Source organism: Zootoca vivipara, chromosome 9 (assembly GCF_965207765.1).
Source record: "Zootoca vivipara chromosome 9, rZooViv2.hap1.1, whole genome shotgun sequence".
In the NCBI taxonomy this organism is placed as follows: domain Eukaryota; kingdom Metazoa; phylum Chordata; class Lepidosauria; order Squamata; family Lacertidae; genus Zootoca; species Zootoca vivipara.
The window spans coordinates 21,981,266-21,998,276 of record NC_142592.1 but is presented as its reverse complement, the minus strand read 5'-3'; the positions used below and the strand labels follow the sequence as shown (position 1 = coordinate 21,998,276).

Genomic DNA, 17,011 nt, shown 5'->3' with positions numbered 1-17,011 from the left:
TTCAACAAAGCAAGTAAGGATGGGTGGGAATCTCATGTAGAGCACATCTTTAAGCAAGCTGACCTAATTAGGACCTCCTAGACCAATCCAAGAGCAGGAATATAATTACCCTTCAGTTTTCACGCTTTTCTGAATTTTGCAATACAGTTCTCACTTCAAGAAAGTATCCAGATTCATAAAACAATGCAAATTTTAGGCTAACATGTAGTTTATATGTATATTGTGTTTCATTATGTGTTTAAGTATAAACATAAATCATAATTTTTATATAGGATTTTTAAAAATAGAGAATAATGTAGTGGAATGAATTTATGAATATAGTATGTACATGAGGAAATCGACATGAGCCAGAAATAGGCTGTGTCCAGATTCTCTGAAATTTTGATTCGAAATTCTACAGGAAATAATCCAACATTACGATGTTGGGACATTATGATGATGGGACGCGGGTGGCGCTGTGGGTTAAACCACTGAGCCTAGGGCTTGCCGATCAGAAGGTCGGTGGTTCGAATCCCCGCGATGGGGTGAGCTCCTGTTGCTCGGTCCCAGCTCCTGCCAACCTAGCAGTTCGAAAGCACGTCAAAGTGCAAGTAGATAAATAGGTACCGCTACAGCGTGAAGGTAAACAGCGTTTCCATGTGCTGCTCTGGTTCACCAGAAGCGACTTTGTCATGCAAGCCACATGACCTGGAAGCTCCCTCGGCCAAGAACACGAGATGAGCGCCGCAACCCCAGAGTCAGTCACGACTGGACCTAATGGTCAGGGGTCCCTTTACCTTTATCTATGATATTTTAATTCATGATGCTTTAATCCAACACCACAGTGCTATACTACTCTTTAGATAATAATATTGATTACTATTTCTCCAATTATTGTTTATATTTCACTTTCTTATGCTAATAACAACAGCCATCTTAACTTACAGCTAATAAGTTCTATAACCTGTGAACCAAACAGTGCATTTAACAGGTCAGCCTATGCACAGAAAACATAAAGCAGTAGGTAATAGGAACCAAAACGGTCATGAAACTATCCTCGCTCTGTGTTTATTAAGGCCACACATATAAGGAGAAAGGTATACTGGAAACGAGTAAGCGAAAGATGGCATTCAATGAATTGACTGCACATGTCTGTGTGTCTGTGTATTTGAAAAGTGAACTTTATTTAATACCATCTTTGCTTCCACTTTATTTGCAATATACTAGCCCACTTTGCTTCTACAGGACACAGACATATGAAAGCTCAGTGTGACCAATAAACACATGACACTAGATCTCACCAATGCTTGAATTAATTGGGGAGGGGAGCCTTCACTTCCTCCCCCATTGCTAGCTGGCATTGTCAGAGGTTCTGGAGGAGGAGAAACCTGCAAGCTATCATTACTGCCACAAAGGAGCCTTAGCGATAGAAAAATGAGCTCCTCCCTGTAGCACAAACTTGCCTCGTCCTCCTCAGAGCCTGTCTAATGGATTGTCATGAAAGACAGTACATACATGTATGCTATTTGAAGCAATAAGACAGGTACTATGTTAAAGAAATTGATGGATTTCCAAGAAACATTCCCTCTATCAGCTCAACACTCTCGTTTAATGAATTGCATTGTTCCTTTCACTTTTACGGGGTGATTTCTTTTTTAAAGAAACTGAATTTAGAATTTGCAAAAATCCATACAATTCATGCTTATCTTTACCTGCACTTAGGTCAAGCGGAAGAATACCAGCATAAATGGAAGAAAATAAAAGGACACTACATAATTAGGTACAACGAAAGGAGCATATATATCTATATATATAGTATAAATCTACACATATATATTAAAGCACAAAGGCATGCAGTTAAAGTATTAGAAGAAGGGAATAAGACGTTGAACACTCACACTAAAGAGTGATTTTAAAAACAAAAGCTAATAATCATGCATTTGTTTCACTTGCTATCATTTTTTTAAAAAAAGAAATAACTTTCTTAACCATTTATCCTTTTGTCTTATAACTTATTAATGTGCAGTTAAGTTAAATCAGAGGTGTGCGTGCATGTGCACACACACTATAGCAGTTTTCCAGAATAAAGACACTTCCTTGTTCTGCCAAACGTAGGACAATTGTAGGTTGCATGTTCCAAATAAAGGACTTGCCTGACAGCTTTTTCTTTTCTTTTAAGTGACCAGCATTACTTTCCTCTTTTTGCCAGTTTTACGATGCTTTTAATCTGGCATCTTCAAAAACAGCAGTACTTGCTTTCTGAGGGAAGGTCACTTTCTAGTTTCTTTCATTTGTAACTTGCCACTGCTTAGCATCTTACGTGTTATGCTATGTTTGGTTTTGGCTTTAATTCCTGTTTTGGATACTATTAGATTTGGGGCAGTGATTCAGTGATTCAGAGCTAAGTATTACACCTGCAGAACAGGCTTTAATTAGGAATCCTGATGCAGCAGAGAACTGGTACAAAATACAATGCATTATATTTGGGGTATAATACATGATGGTAACGCATAGACAGCTGCAGTATACAGATGCTTTTACGTGGTTTTCTGATTATTGTCTTCATGCTAATGATCCTGTGGTGTGTGGAAGTATCTGATCAAATATGTCCCAATGATTAAGCTATGAAAGCAAATGGCAGTCCGAAATGGCAATTTTCTGAGCACTTGGTCAAGTATTATATATTTTAGGTAGAGATTTCTCCCCACAGGCTATATCTGTACCCGGAAAGAAAAACCACCCACGTGGAACTGCACAATCCACAGTGGTTTAATGTAAGGCCCCATCCGTACTGGTGGGGAGGCAGCTCTGACTGAATCACTCAGGACCATAGCTGTCAAGTTTTCCCTTTTCTCACGAGGAAGCCTATTCAGCCTAAGGGAATTTCAATTTAAAAAAGGGAGAACTTGACAGCTATGCTCAGGACTGCAGGAAGTATAAATGCTAAACGTACACATAAAATCTCTAAAATCAGTGCAATCCAGATATGACCTAAAGTCTTGCTTTCACTGGGCAGTTGGAAGCAAGGAAACCATTTCATAAAATACAGACAGCTGCAAGATGATCATATAGCTGTTTCAGAGTGAATTTCGTGTGACCATAGCCCAACTATGGTGCCTGGTAAGCTATGTGACAATTTAAAAAGCATAGTTTAGCATGACACAATATATATAAAAGTGGCTATATGCATATGCAAGTCCCTTGTAAAACAATTATGTGCAGCTTTTCTAGGGATAAACATTATAGCAGTTCTAAGAGCACCAAATTTTCTTTGAAAACCAAAACCATATAGACAGTTCTCCAACTACAGACAGCCAAATTCACTTATTTTTAGAGAGAGAGAAATAGCATGATTATTCAAATGTAAGTGGACGTTCTTTATACATACCCATCTTACCTTCATCCATAATTGTTACTGCCTCCTCTGTTATTTGACTTCCAGCTCCAACTGATGTCTGTGCATAGAAGTAAAACTTGTATCGAGTGCTGTAATTTAAGTTGCTTAATATCAGGCTGGTCTCATTGGCTGGTATACTGATCTCTTCCAAGCGGCCTAATTCATGTGTGTTATTAACTGTTGAAAGACAGCACAAATAATATAGTTAGTAGTTGTTTGGAAGCACATAACTGTTGCCTCAGAAAGCAATGCACCAGATTTTACTACATATATTGAATTAGTAAACTCCCTTAATCACATGACCATGGACGGCTCAGGTGGTTAGAGCATGGTGCTGATAACACTACGATTGCAGGCTAGATCCTTGTATGGGACAGCTGCATATTCCTGCATTGCAGGGGGTTGGACTAGATGATCCTCAGGGTACCTTTCAACTCTACAATTCTATGATTCTATGTAGCCATATGGCACACATGTTTTGGCACACAAAGCAGTGTGTTTTCCAGCAGCCCTAGGTAAAAATTGAATTATGCAGCATTGCTGTCTGGTACCATGGGAAGTCATGGATTCGTGTGTTATCTTCTTCATGCCTCTGAGGCTGTAGCCAAGGCAAACAGGGAGGAAAACAGAGGCTTAAAAAATATACATTGGAGGGAGTGTGACAGATGCTGGAAAAGCAGGGGTTGTTTGATGAGGCAAGCTGAAAGGGAATGGAGTGGGGAAGGAATTTATTATTATTTTTAAATGAAGAAGCACACCAACAGTTGTGGAGGTCTGGGCAAGGTTAACTCAGACAGACAGACAGACAGACAGACAGACAGACAGACAGACAGACAGACAGACCATACAAACATGGAAAACCTAAACTTGAAATAAGCATAGTGGAGTGCTCGGGGTGGGGTGGGGGTGGGGAATCAGCCATGACTGGTGAAGACAAAATCAAAACTGAAGGCTGATGGGAGGAGGGAGGCAGTGATTTTGAGCGGTGATTTTGCCTTCAACCATCAGGTGGCATTCCAAAACCACATGATGCCAGATTGCATGAGAGAGAGAGAGAAGTGCAATTACGCAACCTGCTTTCTATATGAACAGGACACCAAGAATGAAGAAGTAGAATACAATGGAAGTTTTAAAAGTCGACAGATTTGATTTGGCATTGCCCATTCCCATTTGAAGCATTTTAAAATAAACTGTTCCCTACAAAGATATATTATACTTATCAACTTAAGGATCTGCTACTGGTATTAACTATTCAGTAGGCATGTGTTTTGAGAAATGAAAAACAACTGTTTACTCACTTGGTTGAAACTTTAGTATATATCCTACAACAACACCATTTGGATGAGAAGGTGGCCCCCATTCCAAAGTGAGGGAATCCAGATTTGGATTGGTAATCTTCAAAAAGGAGGGTGCACTCGGAACTTTTAAGGTGATAAAATGACACATGTTAAAGGTAATAAGTAACAAACTTGCCACCACCACCACCACCACCATTATTAACTAAAATTAAATAAAATTCAAAGCCAGTGTAAATGAGCCCTACATTTACTTCCACCTTCTACACAATGAAATACTGATTAGGCAGTGGAACAATGTAAGACCCACATTCTAATCTGATTCATGTTTTACTCAAGAAATCCTAGTGATCTCTGCTAGGATTATGATTTTCAGAAATGTAAAATGCATTTGAAACATTAAATGCAAATAGAGTAGCTTTATTGTTTTCTAACTGCATACCTCCTTCGGGAGTTTTAAATGTTTCATCAGGGGTTGCTGGTCCTTCTCCTTTTCCATTAACCACCCTAACATTCAATTTGTAAGTGCTATATGGCTCCAATCCTGGCAACATTCCATGTGTCTTATTTCCAGGAAAAGACAGTGCCTTTTTTTCGACATGCTGGTTAATTCTTCCAGATAAACTTTCCACTTTCATATAGTAAATCTAAAAATTAAATATATTTAAAAAAATATTTATCTACTGCTTCTCTGATTTGCACCATACTATGATAAAGGTTTCTGACATGAAATTTAGGGTTCTCAGGCTCTTTTAATAAGGCATACAAAACCCTAAACTTATTTGGATATATGCAATCCTATGCATGTTTATTTGGACGTAAAGCCCATAAGCCCCAACAACAGATCCTTTTAATCAAGTGCTTTTAAGACTGTTCATGTCCATCTGTGGTTACAGGGTGTGATTTAATTTATTTAGCTCATGACAATTACACAGCATATAGAAGAGTAGAAGAGAAGAGTTTGGGTTTGATATCCTGCTTTATCACTACCCGATGGAGTCTCAAAGCGGCTAACAATTTCCTTTTCCCCTCCTCCCCCACAACAAACACTCTGTGAGGTGAGTGGAGCTGAGAGACTTCAAAGAAGTGTGACTAGCCCAAGGTCACCCAGCAGTTCCATGTGGAGGAGCGGAGACATGAACCCGGTTCCCCAGATTGTGAGTCTACCGCTCTTAACCACTACACCACACTGCTGCATTAACCTTTATTTTTATTACTTTAAAAGGTTTATCAGAAACAAATCTGAAGTGATTTAGATGATAGTACTGTATTTGATAACACAGTACCTGCCAGGTTTATGCAGAACATTATTTATAAAGTGAATTGTTTTAGATTTATCTAATATGCTGGTATGAGAAGGTAGAGTTCATAATTATTAGCAGTAGAAAAAAATAACTATTCAAGCCTGCTGTTTTTTTCCCTAATGCTAGTTGTACTAGAAAGAATAATCCCAGGTTGAGTCATACTACATTAATTTTTAGAACCATTCACGTCACACTTTTCTGGAAGCACTTAAGGGTAAAGGATATCAGCAGTCAGGCTAAAAATCGTTTTTGACAGAAATGAACTAATGGCCTTCTTTCTAGAAAGTGAAACACAATGGCTCAAGCAGTTATTTTAATCACATGGAAGCTGACAGAACAGCTATTTCAATCAAATACTGGCTGATGAAAGTGAAACAGACTACTATAAAAAGATATAAGCTTTAATATTTAGAGTTCAGAATTCATAGCTAGAAGTTCCCACCCCAAAAATATAAACGAAGAGTAAATATTATTTAAGAGGCTACAATAGTTAACTTACTTTGTATCCCTGAAGATGACCTCGGACATACTTTAACAGAACTGGATCCCATTGCACTTTTGCTAAGGTGCTGTTTACAACTTGTACCTGCAAATTGCCTGGAGCAACCATTGGTACTGGTGGAGAAAATTCAATGAATCTCAGGTTAGAACAATGTACACACATTCATGACACTTTAGAGACTTCAGAAGTCTAGAAATTTGGTTGTGAATCTATATATTGCACCATAATGTAATTACTACCCAAGCTTCAGTGCATTGTGATAAATGTATAGCCCTCACAAGGATTATTGCAAAACAAAAAAACCAACTTACAATCTTCCCCAGAATGTCCAATTGTTGTTGTTGGTTCTGGAGCAGGTCCCAAGTCATTTAACGCCTGCACTTTTATCTCGTAAGGAGCAAAGGTCGGTGTACCAGACACAATATATTTGGATACATTTGCAACTGTAACAGATGTCCAATCATCATCGCCATCCTTCTGCCGCCAACTGACTTTGTACTGGAGCCCTGGACCGTTGGACTGAAAATGCTTTAAGGGCTACAATGGAAAGCGAAAAATAAGAAGATATTTATAGTTAGCTACTGCATTTAAAGAAAATACAGAAAATAAGACAAGAAATATATAAAACCAATGACCTTGGTTTGAAGAATTCCACAATATGCCAATTTAATCAGGTGCTTCCAAACCCTTTCAGAAATCTTGTAGTTCATGGGCAGTTTCATTGTCCCCCTTTTTATTTAATTTAGTGAAATTTTATTCTTATACATGCAACTCCCCACTTGTGTGTAATCTACTTGCGTGCAGCTGCCCACATGTGCAGCACCAGTAAATTGGAACTGGGGAGCACCCTGGAGAGTCCTTGTGGCTCTTGAAGAGACCCTCCCAAGAGCCTGAAGAAAGCATCCTCTTTGGGCTCTGGGGAGGGTCTCCTTGCAAGCCAGAGGTGTAGTGGGGCTATGGTGAGTTGCTCAACTGGTGCATGGGGAAGATTTCCTGTGCAGCAGCTAAGCAGCCCAAGCAAACCTTCAGCACATGGGAAGGTCCTCCCTAGAGCTCAAAGAAGACACCCTCTTCAGGCAATGGGGAGGCTCTCCTCATGAGCCAGAGGGCAGTGGGGCTTTGTTGAGGCTGCTCAGCTGACATGTGGGTAAGCAACTGCTGCTATGCTACCCTACATGTCAGATGTTAGGTGGGGAGGCTGGGCAGCCTCAACAAAGTCCCACTGCCCTCCAGCTTGTGATGAGACCCTCCCTGGAGCCCAAAGAGGAAGCCTTCTTTGGGTTCAAATTCTGAAAGGGTTCAAACTCTTAAAAAATGTATATATCCTTACCTCCCACATGATCACCAAATTATCAGGTTCTGATCCAATCCCTTGAACCCCAGTAGGATTGTCATCCGGCTCTAGAAGTTAAATATTTATATTTGAGTAAACTCTTTACCCATCCCAAATAATTCAGTACTATCTCTGGTCTAAGCTGATAATTGTAAGTGATAGCGTTTATTTACTTGCAGCTTTTGTAAAGTATTGCTCAGAGGCTTCACTTGGTTGGCTATTTCCAATGTCATTGACAGCTATTACACGAAATGAATAGTTAACATATGGTGACAGCTTTAACTGTACAGTTGTCAGGATCCCAGAGATTTCTGTCAGGTAGTTCCATATCCCTGGTTCACGCATGGCATCTTCATATTCAATGACAAACTCTGCATATAAAATGAAAGAGCATTGCTTCAGAAACCAGAGAACTTTCTGTCATGCAACAAGCAAAAAGGAAATGTTTCAGAATATAGTGAGCTGAGGACAATACCTATGTCAATATAATTTTATAAGAAATTGTCCTCTTTTAGTGTAGGAATGGCATGATATCAACATTATTATTATTATTATTATTATTATTATTATTATTATTGGTTCCACTATGTAACAATGTTATCTCTGTATACTGAAAGATGGTTAAGCTGCAATGTAAACATTTTTTCTTAGAATTAAATATATTTTTAAAAAATATGATAATTGTATAAAAAGAGGTTTTCATGTGCTTGAAAACAGGAATTCTATAGCCTTAAAAATTGGCAGATTGTCCTAGAAATAGACTTATCTAACCCAGCTTGTAGCATTTGTTTATGGCAGCAGCAGCAGCAGCAGCAGCAGCAGCAGCAGCAGCAGCAGCAGCAGCAGCTGCACACCAATAGGGCTGGTGCTGGTTAAATGGAAGAGGAACAGAAAAGCCAGACCACAGAGAGACAAATGGGATGAGAAGAAGACAACCAGAAAAGAAGCATTTGACTTCCAGATCCTCTAAGATGAGCCATACCATGGCCACATTTCAAGGCATTCTGTTCCCAAGAAAGAGAAGAACTTGATATCTGTGCTGGCAAAGCAAACAAAGGGGTGGGTGGCTGAGAAAAAAAAGTGGATGGTTGAAAGAGAGAGAGCACATACACAGAAGTCACAGAAAAGGCCCTGCCTCATGGTCTCTTAATGAAATGAAAGGTTCCCATCCCTGCCTTAAAGGATTGTGCCTTTTTATTTTATTTAGTGTCCAATAATGGTACAATAAGAAAGTTTCAAATGAAAGCTAATAAGAAAGTTGCAAATGAAAAATACATTATAATTACTTAGAATCTGGGAACAAAACACACTCCCTTTTAAATGTAACACATTGTTCCCCTTTTTATTTAATGTAGTGAAAACAGTCAAATAAATGTAGCAAACCATACTCATAATAGGGCTATTATTGTCATTGCCCGGTATCCATGTGAGCTGAACAGTTCTCTCTTGATGATCGGTTAATTCCAAGTCAAAAGGTGGATCAGGACGATCTGCAAGCCAAATAAGCGCAAAGGAAGATAAACACAAATTAGTTGCTATCCAGGAAAACAAAATCTAAACATAACTCCTTTCAACATGTACAAATGATTTAGTGGTCACTAGCATGCAACTGCAATGAAAATGAATGACCGATTTTGCTGGGAAACAATGCGAAAAGAAGAAAAAGCAAGAGTTGTTACAAGAACTCCAGTGCCAGATTGCCTTGTGTTTTAAGAAATAATGGTAACTGGAAAGTTGAGGAGTAGTATGGTTCGCCAGCAGTTTCAGTTTATGATTAATGATGATGAGTAGAAAACTACTGTACAGTATATGAAAGCAAGTCTCCTCATACACAAAAAGGAAAATAAAAAGCATACATATTCACAACAACAACAAAAAACTGTTTCAGAATTACAGTGATCAGAAGCACTCCGATGTTCTTTTTCTAGGAAGGTTCCTTTATATTCACGTGGCAAAGCCAATTCAAAGCAATTTAAAAGTAGCAGATGGCAGAGTGGGGCTGTCCCACTTACCTGACCATCCTTCAACTGAGTTCCTACTGTATACTGGGACAGAGAGGGGTGGTGCAATCCAATGTTCCTGCCAGCACGTTTGCACTGCACCAAACTCTTCCTCCCCCCCCTTCCTGTCTTAGTATGCAGCAACAACGCAGCTATTGACCATGCCCATAGTTTATCATCACTGCTGATTCATTCTTTTATTCATCTGCAGCTATTCACTCTGGACAATGTACGTTTCGAATGGGCTTATCTGTGATGGCATCACATCTTCCCCTCAAAACTGGTATGGGGTGGGTGGGGAAGGAGAGTAGGGATCTTAGAACAGCATTTCTAATTCATCCAAAACCACAATTGCCACTAATCCTTGGAGGAAGCCATGATGATATATATTGAATTGTGATATGTAAATTATTTGAAATGTGGTTTCAGCGGTCTCTACGTGAATAACCTGCTCCCCAGAGAGGTTCACCTGATGCTGATTTGTTCTCCTTCTGACATTTTTAATTTTCCTGAACTTTTAAGATGATTTTAGGGGTGTTTTAACCTTTCGGTGCTAGATTTATATGGTTTAAATAACTCACTCTGTTTTGATGTACCACTATTTTATATATTTTTAATTATTTGAGGACCAAACTAGAAGATAAAGGCACAGGTATGGAGCTGATATAAGTGCAGAGTTGTTGTTGTTGCTTCTGCTGCTGTTTTTAGACAAATTGACACCATGTGAGGCTCAATTTGAATCAGCTTGGATAGTAGGGGAGTACTAACCCTTTGCTACTTCTCTGGTCCATATGCAATCCCTACCCACCCCCAAATTAAACAGAGAGTTCTCTCCTTTGTGCAAAAACTGATGGCTGACACAGGGGTGGTTTGAATTGGGACAATAGTAGGGGCAAAGGTTTTAAACCCCCTAAAGACTACATACCATAGCTGCCAAGTTATCCCTTTTTTAAAGGGATTTTCCCTTATGCTGAATAGGCTTCCTCGCGAGAAAAGGGAAAACTTGGCAGCTATGCCACATACCATTCCCAGTTTTGACCTTGAATTACTAGCCCTGCCGAGGATCCTTTGGGTGGAAGGGCAAAACATAAATGTATTAAACTTAGGTTGTTTTTTTAAAGTTTGCATATGTGGTGTTTCTGGTGATTTGTGGAAACACTCGTAAGTAGAAAGATATGTAATTTCTTCATAAACCAATCTTTTTTCTTCATTCCATGAGAATGAAAAATACTCTGGAACAGTGTTCATGCGATTATGTAGTCACAGTGTTTGATGAACTAATTGGCTGATGAAGAATTCAACGAAACGGTAGTTGCTATCCGGAAACACTGTTCAGCAGAGTTCAGAGTTGGACATCAGAATTGGACATTGCCGATTACAAAGCTTCACATCTTGTTCTCCGCCGGGTAAAGTCTGGCACCGTGATTCATTCAGTACTTTCAGAGACTTTAGTTTGCTAATCTTTATGTTTTGAATTATTCCATAAAGTTTCACATTGTAATTGTTTTTGGCCACCGTGTTGCTTTTGATATTGCTGCCCCCAGATACAGTACCACTTCCATGGGATTGAGGAGCACCACTGTCAAAACCTTGTGGTGGTGAAAATAGGTGAAAATCGTCCCCCTAAATTTTGAGCTGAAAGGTCTTGGAAGAGAACATTCAGACCACGTTTAGACATAACTGCTGAAACTTTGTCAAGCTCAGGAAAGGTGCACCTGTGAAACTCATTGAAGATGCAGCAGCAAAGCATCTTTAAAGTAAACATGGAGTGGGAGGAGGAGGAGTGGCAGTGAAGGGAGAAAAAAGAAGATGAGGGCAGAGTCTCCCCAAGACTTGTGCTAGCCCTGGCCAAGGATGAAAACAAGTAGTTAATTCTCAGCACAGCTTCATGTTTAATTTTCATCAGTCTAAGGCAGGCATCCCCAAACTCAGCCCTCCAGATGTTTTGGGACTACAACTCCCATCATCCCTAACCCCTGGTCCTGTTAGCTAGGGATGATGGGAGTTATAGTCCCAAAACATCTGGAAGGTCGAGTTTGGGGGTGCCTGGTCCAAGGCCTTGAACTTAGCTGTTGACTTAACTTCAGACTTGTATCCATTTTGCTGTTCTTCTTATAACAGCGCAGGAATAAGCCAAACATATCCAAAAGCCCATAGAAAAGGTCAAAAGGAATATTAAACATTATTTGGTGGAGAAAATGTAAGTGATTTGTGGGGATAGAGAAGTTTTAAGGCAAATTTTAATGGTAAAATATGTATATTTAAACAGGTATGTTGAACACAATTTTGGATAAAATGTTTAATCACTTGTTAGAAATATTGGTCTTGATCACAGGCTGTATTAAATCATAATAATGAAACAGTTCAAGCATTTAGCTCAAAAGAATGGTAACACAATACTAAATTATCATCAGATCCAAAGTAAGTTTGTAAGATGTAATGAAACGGGGGCGGGGGAGAGAGAGAGAAAGAAAATCTCAGCTTGAAATAGGCAGAAAGGTTAGGAACATTTGGTGCACGATACAAACAAGACTTTTTTTTATTAGTTTACCGTAAACAACAGGTGGGGCTGTTGGAGGAGCTGAAAAAGGATATTAATATAAAGTATATAGTCAGTGTTAGTAGCCGGAAAAGAAACTGAACTGTACAATTAAGTTACTATTAAAATGGCTGAATATTATAAAAATAAAGTTACTTCTATATGGATAAGTATTAATTTCTAATCATGCGCTGATTAGGGGTCAAGCTGAAAGTTACAGCAAGTAAAACTGACGACATCCTTTATTCTGAGACATAAGCAACTTCTTGCAAACAGGTGATAAACTAAAACAAAGCCTGGATACTGTAGGCGAAACAAAAAATAAAAAATAAATCCTTCCAGTAGCACCTTAAAGACCAACTAAGTTTGTCATAGGTATGAGCTTTCGTGTGCATGCACACTTCTTCAGCTATACTGAAACAGAAGTCACCAGACCCTTATGTACAGTCGTACCTCGGGTTACGGTCTCCGCAAACCCAGAAGTATTTTCACCCCGCGCGCGCGTTCTGCACATGCGCAGAAGCGGCACACACGGTGTGCGCATGCGCAAAGCGCAAGAATCACGGAAATTGCGCATGCACAAAATGGCGCTTTGGGTTACGGCCATTTCGGGTTACAAACTGCGTCTCGAAACGGATTGTGTTCGTAACCCGAGGTACCACTATATAGTCAGAGGGTGGGGAGGGATATTACTCAGAAGGGTGGTGGGAATGGGTCATTGGCTGATAGGAGTGGTAAACCTTTTGACGACTGTTAACTACTGTTAACGACTGCAATTGGTCTTGCAGGAAAAAGCAAGGGGTGAGATGGCTAAAGAAATCTGGATACTGTAGGGTTATTCGTGAATAAGCCTATGACCAATGAAAAGGTCTTGCTTAACTTATATTGAACCATAAGGTAACTTTTTTTTGCTAGCTCATTGTAACTTCCTTCTTTCCTTTCTAGTTCATTTCACAATCCAGGAAATCACAACCATAACAGTAGCACACATGTGTTATGTGTTTGTACACAGTACACCTTCTCTGCTTTGCTTGTAGCTTTGCAGAACAAGACTGCTTAGCAGGTGGATCTGTGTGTATTGCCCTATTGCTTGTATCAGTTTTATTTTCCTATGCAACAGGCAATTTAGCCCACAGCCAGGTACACAGATAGGAATAAGTGTTTCTGTGCAACTTGCTGGTCCTTGATAGCTATCTAAAAATAATATAAGCAGTCTGGAAAGTAAATATACAATGGATTAAGGCAAAATTGGTTTCTACAGCCTCAACCCCAGTCCCTGAGATGGATTAAGGAAAGTTTCCCCCCCCTCGCTTTAACAGGCATAGGAAGACTTTTTTTTCTAATTCAACAAGCAGAAAAAGCTGGTATGTGAATGAGGTTATAGACAAAAGACTAATATTGCTAGGGCAATCCATAGCAGAATCAGGCATAGAGGATCCATGTATGAAAAGAGAGCTTGCACAGAAAACCCACACATCAAACATTCAGAGCTGTGTGTTTATCTGCGCTGGTTCATGTCTCTGTGGCTGATACAGTCAGTTTTAAAACACCTTTTCAATCATGTGGGAACTAAATTTTGGGCCCTTCTTCCTTTCTCAAATATATGCGCAGTACTGCCAAAGCATCTGTAAAGTGTGCATGCTTATTACCTATATAAACAATAAAAGGCATTAAAAATAAAGTTAATCTATAAATAAAATAGGTTGGATCCAGGTATGTCTCAGCATAAGGAGACTTACATCACAAAGCTTTCCTACCCCTTTCCCCCACTGTAGCTCCACTGTGCCCACTTGTGGCATGAGGACCCTCAAGAACAACTTATTATGGGTTGCAAGGAGCTCCAGTAGAGAGTTATGGAAACTGAGCAGGATTGCCTTGTGCAAGCAGAGTTTCTCTCCACATAAACCGAGTCTGTCTGATTTCCACTCATTTCCTCCTCCCACTGAAGCTCCTTGCATTCCATCCCTCACCATTCTCAAGGGTCCCATGACCTTCAGGCATGGCTTTTCAGGAGTATATGTGGCAACATAAATTCATGCTCATGCTTCTCTGGATAGAGCTGTATAGGACTAGGCTAAAAGTTATCAAGAATGTAATGTACATGTGGATATATATATATATATATATATATATATATATATATATAGCCCCACAAATTTAGTTGGATTTCATATTTAGTGGACGCTCGAGTTGCGAACATGATCCGTGCAGGAGGCACGTTCGCAACTCGCAGCGTTCACAACTCGCAGTGCTGCGTCAAGATTTGGCACCTCTGCGCATGCACAAAGCACAATTTAGTGTTTTTGCACATGCATGAGTGCCGAAACCCGGAAGTAACCTGTTTGGGTTCTCTACATTTCCCAGAACAAACTATAGTACCCCATAAGCTACGCCTCCCATATTCCCAAAAGTGAAAACCAAAAGGTTTTTTTTGCCTTTTTAAATTTTAAAATGATTTCTTTAAAATTATTAATCCCCCTTGCCATACATCCGGGTATACCCGGACATTTCACCGATTTGATAAAAATCTGCCCAGATGACGCTTTCTGGCCTGATTCCCGGATGTGTCCGGGAAAACCCGGACGTATGGCAACCTACCATTAGCTGAAACCCAATAATTTATACAGTAGATAATAGTTTTATCATAGCCCTAATCATAAGTTAAAAGAAATCTTACCAACAACAGTGAGCACAGCACTTGCGGAAACACTGTCCAGAGTAGTATTAGCTATGCAAGTATATGCTCCGCCATCTTTATCAGTGACATTCATAATGGTCAAGTTGTGTTTACCAACAATAAACCTACAATTACAATACATTCAGTCAGTCACTCCATTGGTGTATAGAACTATAAATATATATTGCAACAAAATACAGTTAAATAATAATATCAGTACTGAAAAATATTTTGAGATTATCTAGTCGGGCTGCTAATATTGAGAAAGTATCCTTCATGCAGGAAATAAACCACATTTAGGTCACATATCAGTGTAATTAGTATATAATTACTGTAGTTGAAAAATGTATTACCTAATCCAGCTATGCTAAATTTAAAATAATTGGTTATGATTCAGTAGCTTCAAAAAAATTACAGAACAGCCTCTAATGCAGGCATCCCTAAACTGCGGCCCTCCAGATGTTTTGGCCTACAACTCCCATGATCCCTAGCTAACAGGACCAGTGGTCAGGGAAGATGGGAATTGTAGTCCAAAACATCTGGCGGGCCGAAGTTTGGGGATGCCTGGTCTAATGCATGTCTAAGTCCTTAGTGCCACTAAATGTTAGGCCAAATCAAACTCCTTTCCTTCAGGACAGGAGATAGCAGCCACTTTGTTCCTGCCCAAACATTTTGCAACTGCACTGAGCTAAGTCACAATTTGGCTTCCATAGTGTACATAGCTTCCCTGAGCACCGGGAAGACCACAATACATGACTGGCAGCTTGTAAGTCACACGGGTCTGAAATAAACCCTATGGGAAACCCCTCCACAAAATGTGTGCACTTTGTGCACTACCTTGTAAATATAGTAACCAAGTAATGCTAGAATGACCAAACCCCCTTAAGTCCTATAAGGGTGCATTAAAGTATGTTGAACCATTAGAAATATCATGTAAGGGAAATGGTACTTCTTCTATGAAATGCACAAATAACTGAGTTTTAATGCCTTGCAAAGAAACTGTGAAAGAGAAAAGGGTGTACATACCTTTCATCATTTGGCAATTCAGCGCTGTCCTTCAACCACGTAACTGTTGGTACTAAGGTTGCATCGTGTTTAATTGTACATCCAAAGGAAACCTGCCCAGTCCTTTGTACAACTTTGTATTCAGGCTGCTTAATAATCATGGTTGGTTCTGAAACATAAAATTACTATTAAGATATTTAACAGCTGGAAATTCTTTAGGGAATTGTGATTAGAAGAGTGGTATGAGGCATGATTTCTTACCCTTGATTTCTAATTGAACTTCGTTTTGTACCTTCCCCAGTTTATTTCTTGCAACACAGGTATACATGCCAGCGCTATCCTTCTGGGCTACAGGAATTTCCAAGGTTCCATTTTTATGGAAAACATACTGATTTCCTTGAAGAACGCTACCTTTCACTCCTTTAAACCTAAGTGTTGAAAACACAATCATGTTATGCACTTATTCAGACGTCATTGGGTAAATGAGTTCCTTTTATTAAATACATCTTTATACCTCAGATCAACAGAGCTGTACCAGTAAGTTAATGGCTTGTAAATACTAGGGTTAGAATCTACTAATATTCAATGAGGTGATTCTAACAGCCAAAGTAGACAATGTGTGATCGATGTGACATAGCCTAGTTTTTACTTTTGAAAAGCTGCTCCCATCAATAAGAAACAAGCCCATGTCTGCAGAGTGACGTAAGACAGCTCAGCTGGTAAAGAAAAAGACTCTTAATCTTAGGGTTGTGGGTTTCAGACCCACATTGGGCAAAAGATTCCTGCATTGCAGGGGGGGAACGGAGTATTTTTTTGGGGTGGGAATGAGAACAGAAGGGTCCCAAACCTGATCCCCTTTCTGAAATGGATATTTAGAAGGGAGATCACATTAAAAAACATGTTAAATACAATAATGCATTTAACAGATCATTTAATTTTGTCCTGACCAGTGAAAGAAAGGATGCATTATGTTGAAAATG

General features: G+C 39.4%; 1 protein-coding gene across 20 annotated transcripts in view; it reads right to left on the bottom strand.

The window, feature by feature from the left end:
• Nucleotides 1-17,011, bottom strand: part of NRCAM (neuronal cell adhesion molecule) — a 126,155-nt gene that overhangs the window by 28,688 nt on the left and 80,456 nt on the right. For 8 of the 20 annotated variants that reach the window (XR_015945919.1, XM_088652407.1, XM_088652417.1 and 5 more), the window contains 12 exons: nt 16,293-16,459; nt 16,053-16,200; nt 15,027-15,151; nt 12,362-12,391; nt 9,199-9,300; nt 7,984-8,181; nt 7,808-7,878; nt 6,789-7,014; nt 6,475-6,590; nt 5,114-5,318; nt 4,675-4,797; nt 3,368-3,553 (listed from right to left, as the gene is read on the bottom strand). Coding sequence is in view for 18 of the 20 variants with exons in the window: in XM_088652407.1 (XP_088508533.1) it covers nt 3,368-3,553; nt 4,675-4,797; nt 5,114-5,318; nt 6,475-6,590; nt 6,789-7,014; nt 7,808-7,878; nt 7,984-8,181; nt 9,199-9,300; nt 12,362-12,391; nt 15,027-15,151; nt 16,053-16,200; nt 16,293-16,459 (1,697 nt within the window). In the remaining 2 variants the exon portion in view is untranslated. The remainder of the gene's footprint in view (nt 1-3,367; nt 3,554-4,674; nt 4,798-5,113; nt 5,319-6,474; nt 6,591-6,788; nt 7,015-7,807; nt 7,879-7,983; nt 8,182-9,198; nt 9,301-12,361; nt 12,392-15,026; nt 15,152-16,052; nt 16,201-16,292; nt 16,460-17,011) is intronic. The other 12 variants (XM_088652413.1, XM_035127903.3, XM_088652420.1 and 9 more) reach the window with 3 other exon arrangements.